Below are 18846 nucleotides of genomic sequence, written 5' to 3' on the forward strand. Positions count from 1 at the left end.
AGCGTTGGGGCATTCCTTTGTGAGTCTCAGGTTGGGGGACGTGACTGGCTGTTATTTTGTGATCTCCTGTTTTGTTTTTTGTTATTCATTTGGATTATATTTTGATTAGCTGGCAAGTCTGTGCAGGTCAGGTGTCTAACTCCCATTGATGTCAATGGGAGTTAGACACTTAACACACTGAGGTGCTTTGAAAATCCCTGTAGGTGCCTACCAGCATCCTTATGTGCCTGAATCTCTTGGATAGTCTGGCCCCTAGAGCCCAGGACAGGAATTTTTCACAATGTGAATGTGCCACAAATAAATAATACCATCCAGAGGGCCAAAATGAAAGGGTTTTGGCTTGAATTGTTTGAGGCAGGCTCGGTTTTTTGTTTTCCTTGTCTAAAACACACTAAGCAGGCAATGCAAATAAGAGACCTGGCTTCCCCTACTCCATTTTTCAACTCAGGCAGACAAATACAGTAGGACAGGACTATTTAAAAAACAATTGATGTAACCGATGGCAACAATATTCAGACTGTAAGGCTTGGCCAAAGGATGAGCAAGAGAAGGTGATAACTATAACAGCACAGAAGTGTCTGACCAGCCTAGATTTCAAGGAAGGAGCAGAATTTTGTAGGGAATTTCCAATAATAGGGAATAAAGGGAAATTTAGGATTGCATTTTAGGAAATATCTCCTAGTGGTGTGAGCTGGTGAAAGTTCTATGGCCTGTGATATACAGGAGGTCCGATTAGAATATCCTAATTAGCCCTTCTGGCCTTAATAGTAGAAGCAGTAGAAGCCCTATTGCTCAGGACACTTAGCACTGGAAAACATTGCAGGGAACAACCTTCCACCAGCCACAGGGATGGACTGGGAGAAACCTAACAGGTCACTAATTTCTGGCTGATTATTACCAAGGGCAAAGAACGTGTCCTGCTGTACACAGAGAGGATAGAAAGACTTTATCAGACTAAGTCCGAGGTCATAATCTGGGCTTTACCGGCGCCGTTTTTATCAAGGTTTAATTTCAGTTTGGTTCAGAGAGGGGTCACTGGTCCAGCAAGTCCATTTTCTGAAGCCCTTGCAGCGTAGGTATCAGTACTGTACAAAGGAAGGGCCCAATTTTGCAAGGTGCTGAGTGTACCCAGGGTGGTGCTAGGCAGAGGCCATTGATGTTAGAAGGAGTGCAGGGAGTGGAGCACTTTTCAGGAGGCCATCAGCACATTGACGGATCAGCCCTGAGAGAAGAGATTGCCCAGAGAGGTTGTGGAATCTCCATCATTGGAGATTTTTAAAAGCAGGTTAGACAAACCCGTCAGGGATGGTCTAGATAATACTTAGTCCTGCCATGAGTGCATGGGACTGGACTAGAGGACCTTTTGAGGTCCCTTCCAGTTCTATGATTCAAATTTCTGTGAAATAAGGTGGATGGCTTCTTAACAAAAACTTAATTCCTGCCCTACACCCATTATCACTTCATTGCTGGCAAAGCAAGGACAGAGTGTTTATTCGTGTTCATAAATACCTCATTGTGAACTCAGTCAGCTTAGAAACTCTGAGCACAGAAAGGATTAAGCCACTAAGAATTAAGACCAAGATCTGCAGTTAAAATGCCTGGGATAAAATTACAAAGGAGGTTGATCCCAGTGGTTCAGGACATGAATGAACATCAGCTCAGGGCGGGAAGACAGGCCTCCCGCCCCACGCCCCGAGCCGAGTATTGCACACTTAGGCCTGGTCTACACTACGCCGTTAAATCGATTTTAACAGCGTTAAATCGATTTAACGCTGCACCCGTCCACACTACAGTGCTCTTTAAATCGATTTAAAGGGCTCTTTAAATCAATTTCTGTACTCCTCCCCAATGAGAGGAGTAACGCTAAAATCAATATTATTATATCGGAATAGTGTTAGTGTGGACGGAAATCGACGTTACTGGCTTCCGGGAGGTATCCCACAGTGCACCACTGACCGCTCTGGACAGCGATCAGAACTCAGAGGCACTGGCCAGGTAAACAGGAAAAGCCCCCGCCCCACAAACTTTTGAATTCAATTTCCTGTTTGGCCAGCGTGGAGCTCTGATCAGCACAGGTGACCACGCAGAGCTCATCAGCACAGGTAACAATGCAGTCTCCTGAGAATCGAAAAAGAGCAGAGCCCAGCATGGACCGCACAAGAGGTACTGGATCTGATCGCTATATGGGGAGAGGATTCAAGTGCTAACAGAACTCCGTTCGAAAAGATGCAAAATGAAAAAAATATTTGAAAAAATTATCAAAGGCTATGATGGGAAAAGGCCACAGCAGGGACTCAGTGCAGTGCAGAGTGGAAAGTTAAAGAGCTCAAACAAGCATACCCAGAAAACCAAAGCAGCACAACGGAAGATCAGGGGTCAGGGCCAAAAAACATTTGCCGCTTCTACGCTGAGCTGCATGCAATTTTAGGGGCTGCGCCCACCACTACTTCCCCCCTTGTCGTGGATTCCGAGGTGGGGGTTATAATCTCAACCATGGCTCAGGATTCAGCGGAGGGGGAAAGGATGAGGACCGGAGGAGGGGAAGAGGAGGACGACCTTGCAGCGAGCACACACAGCACTCCATTAGTCCAAACAGCCAGGAGCTTTTTGTGACCCAGACGGGGAATTACCCCCCCAGCCCTCCCAAGCCACTAGCCCAGACAGTGAAGCCATGGAAAGCGACCTCTGGTGAGGTGTACCTTTGTAAATATCAAACATGGTTTAAAAGCAAGCGTTTTTTAATGATTGATTTGCCATCAGGGCTTGGGATGCATTGCAGCCAGTAAAGTTACAGGAAAAGTTTGTTAACATGTCTGGGGATGGAGCGCGAAAATCCTCCAAAGAAATCTCCATGAATCGCTCCTGGAGGTACTCCAAAAGCCTTTGCAGAAGGTTTCTGGGCAAGGCAGCTTTATTCCGTCCACCATGATAGGACACTTTACCTCGCCATGCATGTAGCAAGTAATTGGGTATCATTGCATGAGCACAAGCACAGCTGCGTATGGTCCCAGTGATTGCTGGCATTCAAGAAACATCCGTTCTTCATCTCGCGCTGTGATTCTCAGGAGAGTTATATCGTTCATTTGTAACCTGGTTGAAATTCAGGAATTTAATTAAGGGGACAGAGATGGCCATTTTCCTACTGGGCTGTTGCTTAAATCAAATCCTTCCTTGCACGTAGCAAAGCGGGGGGGGAGGAAGGATAGCGCTGAGCTTTCTGCGTTTGCGAGCAGGAATCTTCCAGCTATACCAGCCACGCGGTGGGGGGGGGGAAAGGAGGGTGGTGCAAGTGATCTTACCACTTTTGATAGCAGCCATGCGGTGGGGGAGGAATATAGCAATCCTTGGATAGGGAAAGAGGGGGGTTGGCGTCTGCTGCTGCCTGTTAACAGGAAAAAAGCATCATAGGGCACTGTGTATATGAAGGCTGGAGAAGTGCAAAGATAAAGCCTTACCATGGCACATGAAAGCTGAAGTATGATGCCCGGACCTGCGTCTGTGAGATCTGCAACACCAGAGCCACAGGCACTCAATATTAAAAGATCCAAAATGCGACCTTGTAGTGAAATCACATGTGCTATGTAAGGTGGATAGTGTTGTTCACTGTGAAAGAGTATAATCATTGTTCTGTAAAATGTATCTTTTTACATACTTCTCTCCCTGTTTTCCCTCCCCCCATGCAGCTGCACAGTTTTCCAGCCTCCCTATTTCCATCCCGAAAGGCTAGCTCAGATAAGGCGGAGGAAGAAGAGGACGCGAGATGAAATGTTCTCTGAAATCATGGAAGTAACCCGCAATGAAAGAGCTCATCAGAATGAGTGGAAAGGACGTGCTAGCAAAGTACAGGAAAGATGCCAGTGAACGTGAGGACAGGAGGGACCAACGTGAGATAGGAGAGAATGCTCGAAGATGAGAGTGGTGCCAGGAAGATCAGAGGTGTAGGCAGGAAAGATCAGCGGTGGCGGGATGCACGCTGGAGCTGCTGCGTGATCAAACTGATATCCTCCGACGTCTGGTGGATCTTCAGGAAGAGCAGCAGGGGGTTACAGAGTGCCACTGCAGCCCATGTTTAACCACCCTCAGTACTCACAATGTTCCATATCTTCCTCACCCAGACGTGTTAGAACGCGTGGGGGAAGGCTTTCTGCACCGCCCCACTCCACCCCCGTGGACAGTCCAACCAAAAGGCTGTCATTACATTGAAATGTGCTTAATAGCCTTTTCCTTCCCTCCTATCCTCCTCCCAAACCACACCCTGGGATACCTTGATATTCTCTGCCTCTTTTTATAATTACTTTTTAACAAAGAATACATGCAAAGGGGGAGGGTGGGTTGCTTACAGGGAATGTCTTTTAAATAAAGAATACATGATTTTTAAAACGAGGGTGGGTGGCTTAGTGACTTTATTCCTTAAGCAAGCTGTAATCAAAGGGGGAGGGTGGGTTGCTTACAGGGAAGGAGTCAATGAAGGGGTGGGGGTTCTTGAAGGGGAAACAAACACAGCAGTCACACCGTACCCTGGCCCGTGATGAAACTCGTTTTCAAGGCTTCTCTGATGCGCACCGCTTCCTGGTGTGCTCTTCTAATCGCCCTGGTGTCTGGCTGCTCGTAGTCAGCGGCCAGGTGATTTGCCTCAGCCTCCCACCCGCCATAAAGGTCTCCCCCTTACTCTCACAGAGATTGTGGAGCACACAGCAAGCAGCAATAACAAACGGGACATTGGTTTGGCTGAGGTCTGAGCGAGTAAGTAATGTGCGCCAGCGAGCTTTTAAACGGCCAAATGCACATTCTACCACCATCCTGCACTTGCTCAGCCTGTAGTTGAACAGCTCCTGACCACTGTCCAGGCTGCCTGTGTATGGCTTCATGAGCCATGGCATCAAGGGGTAGGCTGGGTCCCCCAGGATAACGACAGGCATTTCAACATCCCCAACTGTTATTTTCTGGTCTGGGAAGTAATTCCCTTGCTGCAGCCGTTTAAACAGAGTAGTGCTTCTGAAGACGAGCGTCATGAACCCTTCCTGGCCATCCCACGTGGATGTTGGTGAAACGTCCCTTGTGATCCACCAGTGCTTGCAGCACCATTGAAAAGTACCCCTTGCGGTTTACGTACTGGTGCCCTGGTGCTCCGGGGCCAAGATAGGGATATGGGTTCCATCTATCGCCCCCCCACAGTTAGGGAATCCCATTGCAGCAAAGCCATCCACTATGACCTGCACGTTTCCCAGAGTCACAACCTTTCGTAGCAGCAGCTTAATGATTGCTTTGGCTACTTGCATCACAGCAGCCCCCACAGTAGATTTTCCCACTCCAAATTGATTCCGACTGACCGGTAGCTGTCTGGAGTTGCAAGTTTCCAGAGGGCTATTGCCACTCGCTTCTCCACTGTGAGGGCTGCTCTCATCTTGGTATTATGGCGTTTCAGGGCAGGGGAAAGCAAGTCACAAGAGTTCAAGAAAAGTGCTCTTACGCATGCGAAAGTTTCGCAGCCACTGCGAATCGTCCCACACCTGCAAAACTATGCGGTCCCACCAGTCTGTGCTTGTTTTCCCGCGCCCAAAATCGGCGTTCAATGGTAGAACCTGCCCCATTACCAGCAGTAGCTCCAAAACGCAGGGGCCCGCGTTAGGGAGAATTCAGTGTCCATGGTCCTCTATCGCTCTCGTCGCCGCGCTGCCGGTAGCTGCCTCCTCCTCGCCTGCCTTTGCAGTTCATGGTTCACCATAGACTGCACGAGAATGCGCGAGGTGTTTACAACGTCCACGATTGCGTTACTGATCTCAGCAGGGTCCATGCTTGCTGTGTTCTATGGCGTTTGCTCAGTTCACCCAGGAAAAAAGGCGCGAAATGGTTGTCTGCTGCTTTCACAAAGGGAGGGTGAGGCTGTACCCAGAACCACCGCGACAATGATTTTTGCCCCATCAGGCACTGGGCTCTCAACCCAGAATTCCAAGGGGCGGGGGGGAGACTGAGGGAACTATGGGATAGCTATGGAATAGCTACCCACAGTGCACCGCTCCAGAAATCGACACTAGCCTCGGACCATGGACACACACCGTCGAATTAATGTGCCTAGTGTGGACGCGCACAATCGACGTTATAATATCTGTTTTATAAAACCGGTTTTAGCTCATTCGAAATTATCCTGTAGTGTAGACGTAGCCTTACAAATGTAATAAGGATGTTATGCCTTCCCATGGACAGTTACTTATAGCCCTCAAAACTGCACATACATTTGCACCTACAATTACTGCAAGTGCCCATGTATACTTGTAGACTCCTAAATATCTGTAAAGTAACCCAGGTAAATGCCCACGCAAATGCAGGAGTGCAGATGGGTGCACATTTCTGAATGTAATATCCAGATGGGTCCCTAGGCATGTGGCCTTTATTTCTCTATTGCTGCTTGCTTCCACTGCTCTTTTGCTGGAAGGCACTATGTATATAAATACCTCTTTTGTAATGTACCAGCCAGCTTTGATCACTGACAGAGGCTGGTGACCAAAATAGATGGGATTTTACTCTGTTCTAGGCAGGGGCTGCTCCAGGCACCAGTGCACCAAGCGCGTGCGTGGGGTGGCAAGCCGTGGAGGGGCGGCCTGCCAGTTGCCATGAGGGCAGCAATTTGGCAGCGGGTATGCTGAAGGTATGGGACTGGCGGACCTCCCGCAGACATGCCACTGAAAGCCGCCTGCCTGCCGTGCTTGGGGCGGCAAAATACATAGAGCCGCCCCTGGTTCTAGCATAAGAGTTCCTGGGCTCTGTCTCCCTGCTCTCTTTCCTTTCAGTTTAGAGCGTGGGTGTAATAGGCAATTCCTGGAAGGATAGGCCATGTGATATGGTGCCTTGGCTGTTTTCTATTATTTCCGGCCCATCTTCCAAGGGACCTGAAATGCATTCCTGGAATCTTGCTAAGATATTTCTTCCTCTTTCCCCCACCAACAACTGGCTGCCCCCACAAAAAGAGATGGGCCTGGACTAAGAACACCTCCAGGCTTGGGAGGGGGGTTGAATCTGGATCTGTCCTTCGTTGGTCTCCCATCCTCCCAGCAATAAATGGCTCAGTGATTGCTATGCTCCTGTATACAACCCACTAGGCAGGGCTCTGTGCAGTGCGTAAATCAAGCTCTCTCTCTTTTTTCCCTCCGGCATCTCTGTTCATAGGGACGTACCAGGGTCAGTGGGCTGGTGGCATGCGCCAAGGCTATGGCGTCCGGCAGAGCGTCCCCTATGGCATGGCTGCAGTTATCAGGTCGCCCCTGAGGACATCCATTAACTCGCTGCGCAGCGAGCACACCAACGGCACGGCGCTGCACCCTGACTCCTCGCCTGCCGTGGCTGGCAGTCCTGCTGTCTCCAGAGGTGGCTTCGTCCTCATGGCCCACAGCGACGCCGAGATCCTCAAGAGCAAGAAGAAGGGTATCTTCCGGCGGTCCCTGCTGAGCGGGCTCAAGCTGCGCAAGTCTGAGTCCAAGAGCTCCCTCGCCAGCCAGCGCAGCAAGCAGAGCTCCTTCCGGAGCGAGGCGGGCATGAGCACCGTCAGCTCCACCGCCAGTGACATCAACTCCACCATCAGCTTGGGCGAGGGTGAGGCTGAGCTCTCCGTCATCGAGGACGACATTGATGCCACCACCACCGAGATCTATGTGGGCGAGTGGAAGAACGACAAGCGCTCGGGCTTCGGGGTCAGCCAGCGTTCGGATGGGCTGAAGTACGAGGGGGAGTGGGCCAACAACAAGCGCCATGGCTACGGCTGCATGACCTTCCCGGATGGTACCAAGGAGGAGGGGAAGTACAAACAGAATGTCCTAGTGAGCGGCAAGCGGAAGAACCTCATTCCATTGAGGGCCAGCAAGATCCGCGAAAAGGTGGATCGGGCCACTGAGGCAGCAGAGAGGGCAGCCACCATCGCCAAGCAGAAAGCGGAGATTGCAGCTTCCAGGTAAGGCTGCCTCGTTGTTATGTCTGGTCATTATGGAGATGAGGGGAGGTCGGGGGAGACGTTGGCTGGGAGAATGGCAGAGGACCATTGCTGTGACTCTGATCTCTATGGCATTCGGTGTGACCTGTGGTGTCCCTCATGTTGGAGGAGAGACAAGGTTTGGCCTTCATGAATAGAAAGGGGATCCTTTATTGGGGCTGATGGACACAGATAGAGCCTATGGTTCTCTCTGGTTCTCCAGCTCTCACCTGCTGATAGACACAGCCTGAGTTGCTCAGTGTCACCCAGGGCTCCTTTTGTCCTGGGCTGGACTTTTCAATAATGGAATAGACTTTTTGACTGCGCTACCTTATTCAAAGCAACAAGTGAGGGCCCCTCACCTATCTGAACCAGCACGTTTGCTGAGGGTAGGGTGACCAGATGTCCTGATTTTATAGGGACAGTCCCAATTTTGGGGTCTTTTTCTTATATAGGCTCCTGTTACCACCAACACCTTGCCCCAATTTTTCATATTTGCTGTCTGGTCACCCTAGCAGAGTGGTCTCCCTTCCCCAGACAGTGCTTTGTAACTGGGAGCCTTTAATTTGCACAAAAAGGGCTCAGTTCTTCAATCCAAATGCAGGCAACACTCGTCTGGATGTTGGGGCTTAGGTGTTGCAGGATTAGGCCACAAAGCTCAATGTACCTGATCTTCAGTCCCTGGCTTACCACTGCAATTTTGCACCACCACACTGATGTGTGCAGTTTGCTGCACCAATATGGCACCTGCATGCATTGGTGACAGATTCTAGCAGCCTGTGCAAAACTGTGCAAAAGTGGAGGACAGGTTGGGGTGTGACTGCAAATCTGGGCCAGTGTTATCAAGGTAAAGAAGTAGTAGTTTTTATTGGCCATATGCAGCCAGCTTAGAAACCTAACATATGTTCCCAGATATCCTGTCCCTGCATAAACTGGATCTCATATAAAACCAGGATGGATTCTTCAAGGGCTCTCTCAACATTACTTGTTCCAAAGTCCTGGTCAGGTGTATGGAGAGGATCTTTCAGGGCACTAAAGCTATGAAGGTGAACAAATGTGATAAGTTGGTTGCACTAAACCCGCCTAGAATTCACCTCTGCATAGATATCAACATCCCTCTGTTTGCTAAGGGTGGTAATTGTTCGTGCTGGACTCACGGAATAGATGATTCTCATCTGAAGCCAACTCTGCCCTGAGGTAAAAGGTCAAAGTCACAGCAGTTCAGTCACACCAGTGGCACGTTCGAAGGATGTTCTCAGGTCCAAAAACTGGTGCTGGGTGTTGAACTAAGTGAAGAAAGCAAAACAAAATCTTAGTTAATATACAAACCCCAGGCAGCAGGGGATATAGCTACATATGCTGCTGTTATGCCATGTGACGCTGGTGGCACCATCATCCCCTGTAGCAGTCAGGACAGTGGCAGAACCCCAGGTTCATTTGGTGGTGACCTCACACCAATACCCAATGAGGCAATATCTATAGCAATACCTACACTGGGGGGTCAAAGGTCATGACCATGTTTTGGAACATTGCATCTCCTGCTGCAGGACAAAGGCTGAGAAGCTGCATCCCTGTTTGTCAAGGAACTGGGCATCAGCTGTGATTCACGGTTTCCTGGCTCAGGCACCCTCTTAGTCGGTGACTCTTTCAGCCTGGTATACAGTGATTTAACTGTGCAATTACCATTAAAACTAGCAGGAGCCAAGCAGCTCAGTCTCCAGGCACTCCACTCACTGTCAATACTGTGGCACGGCCTTGGTGTTTAATTTCCTCTCTCTATTTCTTTACAAAGTGGCATCACTTGTATGGGACACAGTGACAACACAGCTGTCTATTAGGAGGTGCTGGGTGTCATGAACCCCTTTGCTGCTTCTTTCCTCTGCATCCTGTTCTGAAGCCTTGCATTAATGGGGATCATATCTCTAATGCTGGACAGAAGGGTTCTCTTCAAGCTACTCCTCTAAGTATTTTCTTGCTGGTCTGCGACTCAGAGAAACCTGGTGGGTTCTAGCTGGTGCCGTGTGGATTCCCATCTACTTCTCGCTGCCCCTGATAAACAAGATTTCAAAGGGAAGAGACAGATCCCTAATTACAGCCGTGGCACTGGGAAGGGTTTGCCCTTTGCTAGGCTGTTCTCTGCGTGGAGAGCAGAGGCTCCCTGTACCCAAGGAATTCCTGCATGCCCCAGGAAACCAGGCACTCAGCCTAGAGACTGTCTTCCTGAAGCTCTTCTTATTAATCACAGAGCAGTGCAAGGGACCTGAGGGAAAGACTCAGTTTTAGTTTTTAATTAGACTTTGAAATTTCTTCTCTCTGGGCCTGTGTTTGTTCCATCTAATCTATCCATCCATCCATCCTTTTCCACTCTTTCTCTCTGGGCCTTTGTGTGTGTGTCTCTCTCTCTTAGGCCAGGTCTACACTGCGACTTTAAATCGGTTTAATGGCCGATATACCGATTTAACGCTGTACCCGTTCACACGACGTCGTCATTAATATCGAGTTAAACGGCTCCTTAAATCGATTTCGGAACTCCTCCCAGACAAGAGGAGTAGCGCTAAATTCGAAAGTGATAACTCGGATTAAGGTTCGTGGTGGACGGAAATCGAACATACTGGCCTTCTAGAGGTATCCAACAAGTGCACCAACGACCGCTCTGTCCCAATCCGACATCGGATGCGGAGTGCCCGTAAACCAGGAAAAATCCCCGAGACCTTTAAATGACATTTCCTGCTTTCACGGTGCAGCTCTGACAGCACGGTGCGATGCAGTTCAAACTGCAAAAGTAGCTCCTGCATTGGAACTACGGGAAGATACTAGATCTGATCCCGCTGTATGTGAGACAAATCTTTTTTATCAAGACTCCGTTAAAGTAACAGACGAATGCAAAGCGTTTGAAAAATAAACTCCAGGATACACGACGGCGTGCGTGACACCGTAGAATGGGAAGCCAGAAGACTCAACGGTGTCTCGATGTGAGGAGGGTAAGACGGACTACAAGCTACCAGCTCCACAGCACGTCCTGAAAAATTTGCATCTGGCTGAGCGCCCAATGTCTGTAGCTTAATACAGCGGTGTCTTGCGTGTTACGGAACAGCTCTCAGTCTCTTCCCCGCCGCCCACACATGGGTAAAGAGAAGTAAAATAAATAATCCTTGAGTACAGAGTAAAGCACGTCTAGGGTTACTGAATGCGTGTGTGACACGGGTACTGCGCAGGTGTTAACGGCAAGCGTTTGTGACTCAGGTCATATGTGTGCTCTATGGGCGTTTGCCTAAGTGCGAACTCGTCGAGGGTGAACCGGAAAAAGGCGCCAAGAAGGTTGTCTGCTGCCTTCAAAAGTGGAGGTGGTAGGCTTAATACCCAGCAGAGAGACCAGACCCGGGGCAATGTTTCGCCCCAATAGGCATTGTGACTCTCAACCCGGAAGTGGAACATGATAGCTGAGGAGAACAGTCTAACACACCAGTGCACTGCTCCTGAAAATCCGATGGTAGCCTTGGACCAGGGACGCAAACAATCGATTCGTGATCCCACTGTGGACGCGCTAAACCGATTTTATTAGATCTGTTTTGTAATATCGGTTTAAGCTAATTCGAAATAATCGTGCAGTGTAGACGTACCCTTAGACTTTGTTTTCCCGTTCTCTCTCTTTCCCAGTGCGGACCTGCTCTGGGGTACATACTGGCAGATGTTTGCTAGGCCATGGGATTAAATGCAGAGCCCCTTGAAGACCAGCATGCTATGCCAATCACTGATAGTCACAATGCTTTCAATGATTCGGTGGCAGGGACATTTCCATCAAAGCCAGGCAGGTGGGGTGCGCAGGGGGAAGGCCTCACTGTGATCCACTTTCCCCTTTCCCTCCTGCCCACTCTCATCCTATTTCCCTCTGCATGGCTCACCTGGGTGGCATAGTGCTGGTATCTCAGGTACGGGAGCTGCGTGTGCCTTATCTCATGCTTCTCGCAGCACTGCTAAGCTCAGTGCCTGTTCTGTGCCGCCCACGAGACTTTTAGCAAGATCCAGAGAATTCCTGTCAATCAAGGGAAAACCCATTCATCAGGGTGAGGCGGAAATGCAGCGTTGCCCAATTGAGAGGCTGCTGGAATGCAGGGATGATGGCCTTGCAGTCACTTAGCTGAGGAAATCTCATCTGTGCCTCCCCCATGTTCCCCGGAATCTGCCACCTGGAAAATATCCATCCCAGGGCTAGAATACATGTGTTGCCAAAAAACAAACTAAACAACAAACACTTCAGCTTTATATGAAAAAAATGATCCTATTTTCAAATCTCTGAAAAAGCCTGGGGAATGCTGGGGCTGAGGAAAAAAGAGTCCTCTCTCTCTCTCTCTTTCCTTAACCACTTGGAGTCAAATTCTATTACTATTATAAACTGCTTGTATTACAGTAGCACGCAGAGGCCCAGCTGAAATCTGGGCTCCACTGTGTAAAGTGCTGTCCATACACATAGGAAGAGTCAGTTCCTCCAACCAAAGGGTTTACCATCTAAATAGACAATACAGTCAAAGGGCAGGAGAAAGGAAGGATCATTACGCCCATTTTACAGCTGGGGAACTGAAACACAGAGAGGATGTAACAAGGTCACACAGGAAGTCTGCAATAGAACTCGAATTTGAATGCAGAGCTGCTCAGTACCAGTCCCACACCTTCTGCAAAAAAACATCCTTCAGCCCCATGTCCCTCGTGGAACTCTAGAGAATTCATTGGGGAGGCTGTGACCCTTCAAATTCAGTGGACACACTTTCCCCTCAAGTTAGAACAGTTTGACAGGTGGTTTGGATTTCAGGTCTCGGCTACTCCACCATGACCTGCATTTTTTCATTCAGGCATTAATGCTTGTGTATATCAAAGAGGGGTGAATTTTAGAGCTCTTGGCAGTGAGCATGGGGGTGGTAGAGCTGGCTTGAGGTGAGCAGTTGCTGTACGGGTACTGTGCAAGCATGTCTACCCATCTCTGCTATGTCCCACAATCCAGACCTATAGCACACGTGCTCTTGCAGCTCTAACACAGAGCTGTGCTAATGAACTCCAGTTCTGACCAGCAGCCCCCGTGCTATTCCAGATGTGGGATCCCCGTAAAAATCCTCCAATGCCCCTGATTCCTGACCCACTCCACCCCCTCCCCCCGCTGTTCCAGTCCTGAGGTCTCCTGTGCCCCTCAGTCCCGATCTGCCACTCCCCATACGATTCTAGTCTTTTGGGCTCCCTCTATGTCTCTGCTGATATTCCTCCATCCTGACTTGCCACTCCTTCTGATATTCTACTGCAGGCTTTCCTTTCAATGGACACTGCAGATTTAAATAAAGTAATAATGGCATTGATTCCCAGCCCATTCAGCAGCCCAGTGACCAGGCAAAAGCATGGGGGAGTGTTATCCAACACCTCCCATTACCCAGTCTCCTCACTATTTGAAAAGCCTTGTGAAGTAGCTACTGTTCCAACCCTATGTTCGTCCCATGAGAAGTTCCATTTATTCCTTTCCTTGCGCCAGTGCCCTCTCTCCCATTCCATTCTTAACAGAAATCTTTAGACTTATGAAAGCTTGGTTGTGGAGCAGTGGTGAGGAAGAGGGAGGGACATGTGCTAATGATGTGTTCAGAACAATGTGATCCTCCAGAGACAAATTAAATTCTTCTGTCTCTGTAGCCAGCTAGCTAGATTTATACAAATGTGCATGACAGATATACACAGCTAACTCACTGGTTCCCAAAATCTACCTGAGAGCCTAATGACTCAGAACCTACTCCAGGCAAGAGAGGAGGGCTGGAGAGAAAAGGCTCCTCCATTGATTAAATGTCCTTTAATATTACTGCTCAGTGCCTTAAGGCTGCAGTGCAGCGATTGTTTATTACAGCGTAGAGTTTCCTCTCCGTTTTCTGAGTGAAATTAATTAGAAAGGACAGGGGGGAGAAAAAGAAAAGAAGTCTGGTGCCACCCAGCTGTAACCAAATTAGACAAACTGTAAGTTTCAATCATTTACATTTACAGTGACACTTAAAAACGCTTTATCAGAAAGTGGGCTGGATCTCTTATCTGAGTGCGAATGAGCCTCCTGGGCTTGTTTTTTGAGCATATTTGCATTTGATGATACAACATGAGTTAGAGAGTATCAAATTACTGTCAAAGTTTAGAAAAGAAAGAGAAAAGAACTGGAGAACACAAGCAAGTCCAGATCAGTCAATGTGGTTTGATCCACCCACAGGTCCCCAGCAATATCATGTACTATGGCAGCAAGTATTAGCTGTAGTAGAAAAGCTGTACCTTTTGTTCTGATAGGAGGTGCCTTATCTGAGCATTGGTGAATTCTTCATCCCATGGTGATAATGCACTCCTGGAATGGGGTGGGTGACTGATCTGTCCTGAAAGACCAATAACACAGGAGTGTTGGAGATGGAGACATAATTCAGAGCTGGTGATGCTTCAATTAGCTTGTGGGATTTAAAGTTATAGCTTCTATTTTTTTTTTTAAAGGAAGGAAAAATCCAACTGAACAAGTGTGCTTGTGTTTGTAATTGGCTCTCCCTCACTCCAAAACACTCAATGCAGCAGAAGTCCAGGGCCAAGAGAATGGAGGACGGAAGAAAGCTTGCCCTGAGCTCTGCCCCAGAGGAGCAAGCCCCTCTGGGGAACAAGCTCCCTGTGAGTGCATGGGATCTGCAGCTGTAGTACCCACAGGTGGTTATCTCATCAGACCTTGCTAAATGAGCTGGATCAAGCCTGGTCAATGCTCAGCTTGGAGGCTTGCAAGGGAAACTCAGGGTACTGGAGGAAGGGCTGCTGGTGACTCCATCGCCTAGTACTGAACCAATGCCACTCACTGGGGGGCTCTGTATCTTTCAGGTGAGATGCAAAACTGAGTTCCTGACCTGTCTTGGTCATTAATAGATCCCATAGTATTTCCCCCAACAGTAGGGGGGGTTAACTCTAGCATCCTGGACAAATCCCAACTTAGGTAATTACATTCTGTCTCCCAACCTGGGTATGGTACTTATTTTTTGTGCAGAACTGTGCTGTTGCTGCTGTGTATTGTTAAATGGCTGATGTACACCATCCTAGAGGTGGCTGCATTTCAGTAATGGGTCAAGGGAACCCAGTATATACCACAGCTTGTGTAAACACTCCACTTGTAAAGTTTGTTAAGCATATTGAGATCTTTGGATGACAGTGGCTATTTATCTTTTAGCTGTTTAAAGAGACACCATTAACTTAAAAATCATTTTCCCATCTGAAAATCTTGTACCCATTATTGTTGCACTTAATGCCTAGGATTTCTGTAACTGAAAGAGATGAAGGAAAAGATTGTTCTCTATTTCTGGTTTACTTTGTGCATTTTGACAGCACTGTGTGTACAGTCAGGTTTCACTGTTTATTTGATAGTGTGTGCCCTTTCCCATGCTCTGCAAAAGGAACAGTGGCAGCAGCAAAGTCAAAAACTGAAAGTGAATGGGCAGCCAGAAAGTATACACACAGATAGAGAGAAAGGAGCCACACTATTTCTGGGAGTGTTGCTTTTGAGTGCACCCTCAAAGACACTTCCAACCATCACAAAAAGGAGTAAACACAAGCCTTTGCAATTTTAAAGGAATTTTAACCAAGTAGGACACACTAAGGTCTATCAGAAACTGGTATAGTCAATTTTTTAAGAGATGCCAGCTGACAGAGTACTTTTAGTGACAGCTTACTCCCCTATTCCCTTTAGAGCCAGCAACAGTAATGCTACCAGGAGGCCATGGGTAGTCTGACCTCTGCATTCTGTAGGACTGCTCCCAACACCTTTCCCATTCAGCTGTTATCTAGCCTGCTCTTCAATAGGCCCCTAAGAAAGAAAGAGAGCATGGCCTCACTCAGAAGTGAAAGCTGTGGTCTTTTTATTCTGCAAACACTGTTTCAGGTGTGAAGACTGCTTGCCTATTGAAAAGACCCTTGGAGATTATTTAGCCCAGTGTACATTCACTACCTTGTAAGCGGACAGTACCTGTAAGTTTCCTTTGAAATGTTATGGGCTAAATTCTCAGCACCATGTAAATCAGTGTAGTTCCACTGAAGTACGCCAGAGCTATGCCAATTTTCACCAGCTGAGAATCTAGCCCTGTATGATTTCATTTCTGAATCAGGGATGGCTCCAGGCACCAGCAGAGGAAGCACGTGCCTAGGGTGGCACATGCTAAGGGCAGGCATTCCGTCTGTTCTTGGGGCAGCACAGTCCAAGCAGCCTTTTTTTTTTTTCCCCCTTGGGGTTGCAAAAATGGTAGAGCCGGCCCTATTCTGAATGCTATGATTCTCGCTTCTACAGCCTTTAATAGGCCACTCTTAACTCCAAGATGGTCCAAAATTTAGAGTCTGCAAACAGTTTACAAAACCTAAGAGCAATTAGAAATGTTTTCATGGTTTTTATCTATTTAAACATCTTTATTTATTACAATTTTGTTAAAATCATCAGCATTCCCCTGCAGAATCTGCAGCTCAGACATTGCAATGTTAGTAAGTGGAACCTGAAAGGGAAACCGTCACCAAAAATGAAAATCTCTTCACTGAATTTCACTGTCCAAACAGAGAAATGAAGATGGGGTGAAAAAAAAGTAAAAATGCAGCATAACTAGTGACAGGTCAATTGGATTCTCAACATTGTTTCAGTTTTAACAAACCGGAGTTAGTGGTAACATAGGAAAGGAAGTTTGTTTCAAATGTTTTTAACTTAAACTTTGGATAAATAAGAATTAGGGATGGAGCTTTTCCAGATTTCCTTTAATGCAATTAAAATGAAAGAATATGATTCTAATTCGCCACTTTCTTACATCTGTTGTATGCTGGTGTAGCTCCAAGGAAGTCAATGGGGTACCAGAGCAAGGGATCGGGTCTTATGTGTTTGGCAATTAACATTGACATTATCAATTGGATTTCATTTAAAAAAAAAATAATAAACATGGAATCCCTCCAAGCCTACTTAGAATGCATTTCTGTGGTGCCCAGAAGAAACATCTGTTTGTACTATGGGATGTTTCATTCATATTTCACTACTTAGTTTTACTCCACAGTTCCATAGCCTAGAAGGAAGCAGAACTAGACACCAGACCCTCTGTCATCTAGTGATGGATGGACTCCAATAGGTTAAGCATACAGGTGGGTCCAAGAAAACAAGATTTTGAGCTGGGTTATGTAGTATCCCTCACTGCTGAAAAGATACAGGACTGGATTGTAATGGGTGGGAATTCTTTGCTGGGGTTACTGCATGCCCACAGGCCCCATAGTTCTCCTTGACTATCTTGTAGCATGAACAACAAAACCCTTTGCTGCCCACTGTCACCAGTCAGGGTCTCCCTAATTCCTGGAATGGACTAGCCACTCATGGAAGGGACCACTGACTACACTATGGGTCCTAATCCCTTCAAAGACTAGAGATATTCAGCATATAAACTGGTCACATGTCAGGACATGTCTTATGGAGAGAATTTTGTCAATACTTTAACCAACTGCTCCTCAGAACAACAGCTTCTAAACCACTCAACAGGTGATGCTACTCCCAGGCTAGTTCTAAGTACAGCACAGGAGTTGGTTCAAGATATATTACAGTTGAGTCACTAAGAAAATGGTGAAAAAAATATAATTAAATTTGCCATCCACAGCAGAGGAATTGGGCCAAAATCTATAATAGTGACATTCAACTTTAGAAAGGGGAAATTGAATGAATATATGAATATATATATATATTTTTTTAAAGAGCAAGCTAGTCTAAAAGAACCGGACAAAGACGAGACTATTAAAATCCTTAGATTCTGCATTGCTGCTACTTCAGGGTGCCATAACAGAGTCAAAGAAGGCCTGCACGCTCCGACACAAAGAAGGAAGCTGGAAGGCAAGAAAAATTCCTCTATAGTTAAATGGCAAGGTGCAAAAGGTTATCTGAGCCATACAGGTCTCCTTCAAAAATCCAGCCTGAATGAAACCAATGGAACAGAACATTTACGGTCCAAAACATTCTAAAGCTACAGTAAAGTTACTACAGGCAGTGCACTGAGTTATAACAATGCTACTCTAGTTCTTTGTAAAGCTTATGCACAGGGTCTTATATTTGTACTTAGCTGTACTTACACTTGCACTTAAGATATCTACTGGCTTTTTTGATGCCTCAGGGGGCTATCTATGGGGCTCTTTTTGAGTTTATTCCTACCCCCTTATGTGTGTGTCATCAGACATATCTTTGTAATAGATGACAGCAGAGCAGTAAAGAATCTGAACTGGTGGTAGAAAGCAATGGTCCACGTACAGATAGATTTCCTGCTTCCTGTCTTCGGTGAGGAACCATTTGGGGCCAGGGTGGAGGGGAATTTGTTGCTAACAGATTTAAGCTGAAATGGGTCATGGTTAAATATGATGTTGGAGGCTGACTGAGCGTGAAAGTTCAACTCTGAGGAGCAGCTGCTGCGAGCCGTGTCCCGCACTGACCTATTTTAAATAGCAAGAGCGGCTATCACCTAAAGCAGTGAGCACGAGAAAACGCGGCCATTCATAATTCATGCTGTTATTGTCTCCCGAGTTTGTGAATTGGGGGAGGAGGGGCACAAACTAGAGGGCATAGCAGTGTCCTGGGAAGTGACCTGTGTGGACACACATATGTTAATGGAACACAGCCTGTGGAAAGGGACTGGGAGCCACCTGCCACTGGACAGAGCCTGAGTGAGTAGGGGAGAGGAGTGTTCTTAGAGAATGGGGCCTGAGCAATGAGGGGACCATGTGCCTGTGAGAAGGGGCTAACCATGTGATCCTGTACAGGGATGCCTGTGGAAAGCGAGCAGGAAGCCGGGCTCCTATGGAAATGGGCTGTGCACGGGGGAGTGTCATAGGGTTTGCTCACCACTAGTGTGCCT

General features: G+C 47.5%; 1 protein-coding gene across 1 annotated transcript in view; it reads left to right on the forward strand.

Moving 5' to 3' along the window:
• The window catches only part of JPH3 (junctophilin 3), a 142132-nt gene that overhangs the window by 43324 nt on the left and 79962 nt on the right, over positions 1-18846 (forward strand). Inside the window, exon 2 of the mRNA XM_032793756.2 lies at positions 7165-7942. Coding sequence (XP_032649647.1) covers positions 7165-7942 — 778 coding nt within the window. The remainder of the gene's footprint in view (positions 1-7164; positions 7943-18846) is intronic.

Source organism: Chelonoidis abingdonii, chromosome 19, assembly GCF_003597395.2.
Source record: "Chelonoidis abingdonii isolate Lonesome George chromosome 19, CheloAbing_2.0, whole genome shotgun sequence".
NCBI lineage: Eukaryota > Metazoa > Chordata > Testudines > Testudinidae > Chelonoidis > Chelonoidis abingdonii.